This window comes from Tachysurus fulvidraco, chromosome 5 (genome assembly GCF_022655615.1).
Source record: "Tachysurus fulvidraco isolate hzauxx_2018 chromosome 5, HZAU_PFXX_2.0, whole genome shotgun sequence".
NCBI classification, from domain to species: domain Eukaryota; kingdom Metazoa; phylum Chordata; class Actinopteri; order Siluriformes; family Bagridae; genus Tachysurus; species Tachysurus fulvidraco.
Genome location: NC_062522.1, coordinates 33,816,937 through 33,821,936, shown reverse-complemented (window position 1 = coordinate 33,821,936; position 5,000 = coordinate 33,816,937). Strand labels below are relative to the sequence as shown.

General features: G+C 41.0%; 1 protein-coding gene across 1 annotated transcript in view; it reads left to right on the top strand.

Annotated features, from left to right (window-relative positions):
* Positions 1–1,784, top strand: part of si:ch211-188c18.1 — a 6,900-nt gene extending 5,116 nt beyond the window's left edge. Inside the window, exon 5 of the mRNA XM_047814294.1 lies at positions 1,200–1,784. Within this exon, the coding sequence (XP_047670250.1) occupies positions 1,200–1,331 (132 nt within the window). The 3' untranslated portion in view covers positions 1,332–1,784. The remainder of the gene's footprint in view (positions 1–1,199) is intronic.
* The last annotated feature ends 3,216 nt before the right edge of the window (positions 1,785–5,000 follow it).

The window sequence follows — 5,000 nt, the reverse complement described above, 5'->3', positions numbered from 1 at the left end:
TACAGGACGATGAGTGTCGGTATCATCAACGTCGTAACAGTCGCGATACCTTCTGCTGTGTTTGTGGTGAGTATACGCTTGTCCATCTGAGACGCTCAGTGAGCGCTCCTGTGGCGAAAGCACGATGTGTTGTAGGTCTGAGAGCTTGGCTTAGAGACACCGTCATTTCCCGGTGATATGGTGAGTACAGAGAGACCCGTGTGAGACCCGTGTGAGACCCGTTTGAGACCCGTGTGAGACCCGTGTGAGACCCGTGTGATGGACTGTTACTTCTGTTACACTAATGTGTCTGCTTTTTTCTGACAAACACATGAAGACAACCTTATCGCCTAGAAAGCCTTCAAAGATGTTGTTAACAGTTTTCTTGGTAATTACGGAGCAACAGATAAAACTAATCTGATAGACAAACTTCTAAAGAATACAAAACAATGACGTACAACATGTCACTAAAGACTCACACTAGGGCTTTATCACTGCACATCTCGGTGCTGTCAGTGACGAACACATGGTAAGGTTTCTGGGAAAAAACAACGTCAGGGGAGCAGGAACCTGCGACATGATGCACCGGACACTGAACACACACGAACATCAGGAGCAAACACTTTTAATTATGCTGAAATTAATAGTGTATCAGAAACATAAATACGTTATTGACACTAAACAGTTAACCGTCTACTTCTCACAGCTCGTACATGATGCAGCAAAACCAAAACTATATCTGTGCAAAACCACCAGGAACCAATCAGCAAAAACTGTTCAGCAAGCAAAACTTCTCAAAACAATTGTGCTGCTGTAATTTTCTCTTCTCTCTCTTCGAGCGCGGCGCTCCTCTCTCGCCTCGCTCCTCTCCCACACACACACATCTCTCTCTCTCTCTCTCTCGGCACACACACACCATCTCTCTCCCTCTCTCCCGCTCTCTCTCTCTCTCTCACACACACCACACACCGCTCTCTCTCTCTCTCACACACACACACTCTCTCTCTCTCTCTCTCTCTCTCTCTCTCTCTCTCTCTCTCTCTCTCACACACACACACACACACACTCTCTCTCTCTCTCTCTCTCTCACACACACACACACACTCTCTCTCTCTCTCTCTCTCTCTCTCTCTCGCACACTCTCTCTCTCTCTCTCTCACACACACACACACACACACTCTCTCTCTCTCTCTCTCTCCCCCCCCCCCCACTCTGTACAGGTAAAGCAGTGTTGTGATCGTCGACATCACACACAGAAGCAGCAGCCCCCATCTAACGGTGTGTATGAGGTCATGCGTGGACACACTAGAAAAGCCCTCATTAACCCTGCGTACGAATCGACTCGGAGATGAACACATTCTGATTTATGTTGATGATTTGTGAAGATTTGGAAATTTCACCCGTTTTATTCAATCATGATGTTCTGGGTGGTTCTGTTCCACTCTCCCTCCGTCAGTAGCACGTCTCTGTTGTTCTGTCCACATTGAACAGTTTTTAAACTAAGTGACATTTTTCTACCTGCACTAACTGGACTTTTAGGCACTTCCTGTCCCAGTAATCTATCAACAAATCTAATCAATATATAAAATATTGTGTTTATTGATCAGTACAATGGAACATTCTATAGGATTCTATATCTTTCTGTGTTTTATATAAAAGTGAACAAATGTGTTTGAAATGTGTATTTTTTTATTGTCTGTAAAATCTGTCTTTATGTTTGCAATGTTGTGCCTTTAATAAATCAAATTAAATAAAGAATTTGGGGAATTTTTTTTCTCCATATTAAATATTTAGTTCATGTGAAATATGAGCTTACTGTGATTTATAGTACAAATGATTCACTAACACTGTGATTCACTAACACTGTGATTCACTAACTCTATATGATTCACTGACACTTTGATTCACTAACACTGTGATTCACTTACACTGTGATTAACTAACACTGTGATTCACTAACACTATATGATTCACTGACACTATATGATTCACTAACACTGCGATTCACTGACACTATGTGATTCATTGACACTATGTGATTCACTAACACTGTGATTCACTGACACTATGATTCACTAACACCGTGATTCACTGACACTATGTGATTCACTGACATTATGATTCACCAACACTCTATGATTCACTGACACTGTGATTCACCGACACTATGATTCACTGACACTATGTGATTCACTGACACTATGATTCACTGACACTATATGATTCACTGACACTGTGATTCACCGACACTATGATTCACTGACACTGTGATTCACCGACACTATGATTCACTGACACTATGTGATTCACTGACACTATGTGATTCACTGACACTATGATTCACTAACACTATATGATTCACTGACACTAAGTGATTCATTCTGCTTTTGTTTATCAAAATTTGAACTTTTCAATGTTTTTAGTCATGATCATATCTCTCTCTCTCTCTCTCTCTCTCTCTCTCTCTCACACACACACACACATGCTCTCTCTCTCTCTCTCTCTCTCTCTCTCTCTCTCTCTCTCTCACACACACACACACAAGATTTGTTTATTCACACACACACACACACACACATATATATATATATATATATATATATATATATATGTGTGTGTGTGTGTGTGTGTGTGTGTGTGTGTGTGTGTGTGTGTGTGTGTGTATGTGTGTGTGTGTATGAGTAACAGAGAGACAGGTTTATATTAACACTAACCCTTTTCTTTACTGTAATCCACAGATCATGGTGATACAGGAAGCTTTGGTTGTTTGGATCCCTACATTAAATCTGTATCACAAATTCATTAAAACTGCAAGTTACTATAGAAGTGAGTTTATTAATATAAAGCTGTAGTACAGACAGAGCTGTTCTGTGGGGTTTCAGTATATGGCATTCACAGGATATTGAAACAAAAAATTATCACAATTTCCTGTAACATCAAAATGCCCTAAATTCTGAATGTGGCCCTAAATACCCTAAATGTGGTAAGTGCCCTACATTCTGACCCGCACGTCTTCTCTGACGTCAAGCTGCACCACCGGCTTCACCACACGGTCCCTGAGCTGTGGTAGTCCACAGTGTAATCTACAGCAGAGATACAAATTTCTTGGTAGTCCTTATACATGCTGACACCATGTGAGCCAAACAAGTTTATTTTAGTCTTATCAGACCACAGGACATCATTCTACTAATTCATGCTCTTGTAGGTTGTCTGTTTCCGGGCTTTCTCGTGAACCAGATTCAGAAGAAGCTTCTGCCACGACGGCCATGCAAACCTGAGCAGTCTGAGCAGTGACTAGCTGACCTTCTGTTTCTGCAACCTCTAAAGCGATGCTGGAAGCCGACGTCTGCACGAGGACTCGGTCGACCCTTGCGAGGTCTGAAAAATACTGTAACTAGGACATGTGGCTTTGCATGGTTAAACAATGTACAGCTGATATCACTTGGGGTGTGCTAACTTTTGCTGCCAGATATTTAGGCGATAAAGGCTGTAATGTTAAGTAATTTTCAGCAGACAGTAAATCTACACCACTATACAAGCAACACATTTACTGCTCTAAAATATATCCACATTTCATTTGTCTCTTGAGAAGAAATACTAAAATGTAAGGGGTGTACTAACTTTTGTGAGATACCGTTTAGAGGGGAGTAGCGAGGACGTTAGCGCCGCAGGACAAACACACAAATCACATTCTTCATTTCTCATACCGATGTGTTAATTTGTCGTCTGGTGGAGAGGAAGCCGATGTTTGTGCACTTTGTTCCTCTTCACACATTTATTTAAAGCAATTATGTTATGAGTCATAAACAAATGTGTGTAATTCTGCGTGATACTCAGACATGTTTCCAGGCGAGAACGCAGCGTGTTATTTCACACGTTTGTGAATGTGAAAAGGTTTCAGAAGGTACTGTGTGGTTTAGAGGTATCTTGAGATCATTTCCTGTTTGTCTCTGAAGCTGGTTTGTGACAGGACTTTAAAGGAAAAAGTGTTTCCATTCAAAGACGAAAATGTCAAGCTTCACACGCAGGAACACTAACGGTCTGCGTGCAGGACTTTCTCTATTACCTCATTTGTCTAAAACAAAAAATCCACCTATTTGTTATTTATTATCGAACTACATCTCGGCTTTTTATCTGTTTATAGCTTCATTTCACGTTGTTGAAAGCTGGCGAGACAAACAGTTTCCTGTCTCACTAACACACACACACTCTCTCTCTCTAACACACGTCGTTCCTTCACCTGTTTTTTTTCTCACGGGACTTGTACATTTCTGCCATTTCGGCTGCATCAAGAGAGACTCGCTGTCTGTGTTTATTAATCCTCCTCTTGCTGCTTCACTAGACCTCAGTAGGACACACACCTAGACACACAGACCTAGACACACACACCTAGACACACACCTTCATCACATGGGGCAGAACAGAGAACTTCTACCCCTGAGAGATGCTGGGATTCGTTCCATCTTCCCACTAAAACCAGTGAAACTGTATGAGTTTAAAATGTTGCTAGTTTTAAATATACTGAATTTTTTTTTTAAGAACAAAATGTACCGAGCTTAAAACATCACTCATTCTGTTGTTAGCTGAAGTCGCTAGCTACTGAAGTCGTGGCGTGTCTAACTGGGCTTTAGCAAAGACAAGATACTGAGATAAAGTCAGATCAATAAACCCAGTTCAGTTAGTTAGTGGTTAGTTAGTGACTTCAGATTGGATGCAGTTTGTTCTAGAGAGGTGAAGGAGATGTTGTAGCTGCTTTTATTTATTACATCGTACTGGAAACCTCATCCTCATCCTCATCCTCATCCTCAGCCTCATTTTGAGTGGATGCTGATCTGAGCTCAGCTGACTGATGTCACAGGCTGAATACGAGAAGTAGAAACCTTAAGGATATAAAACAAACCCTTTAAAGATCTAAATATAAAATAACTTAAAAAAACTTGTTTTTCCTTCGAAATGTCAGTAAGTAAGCGTAAGATTCTTCTCATTACAACATTACTGAGTACTGAGCTGCAGGATTGTGC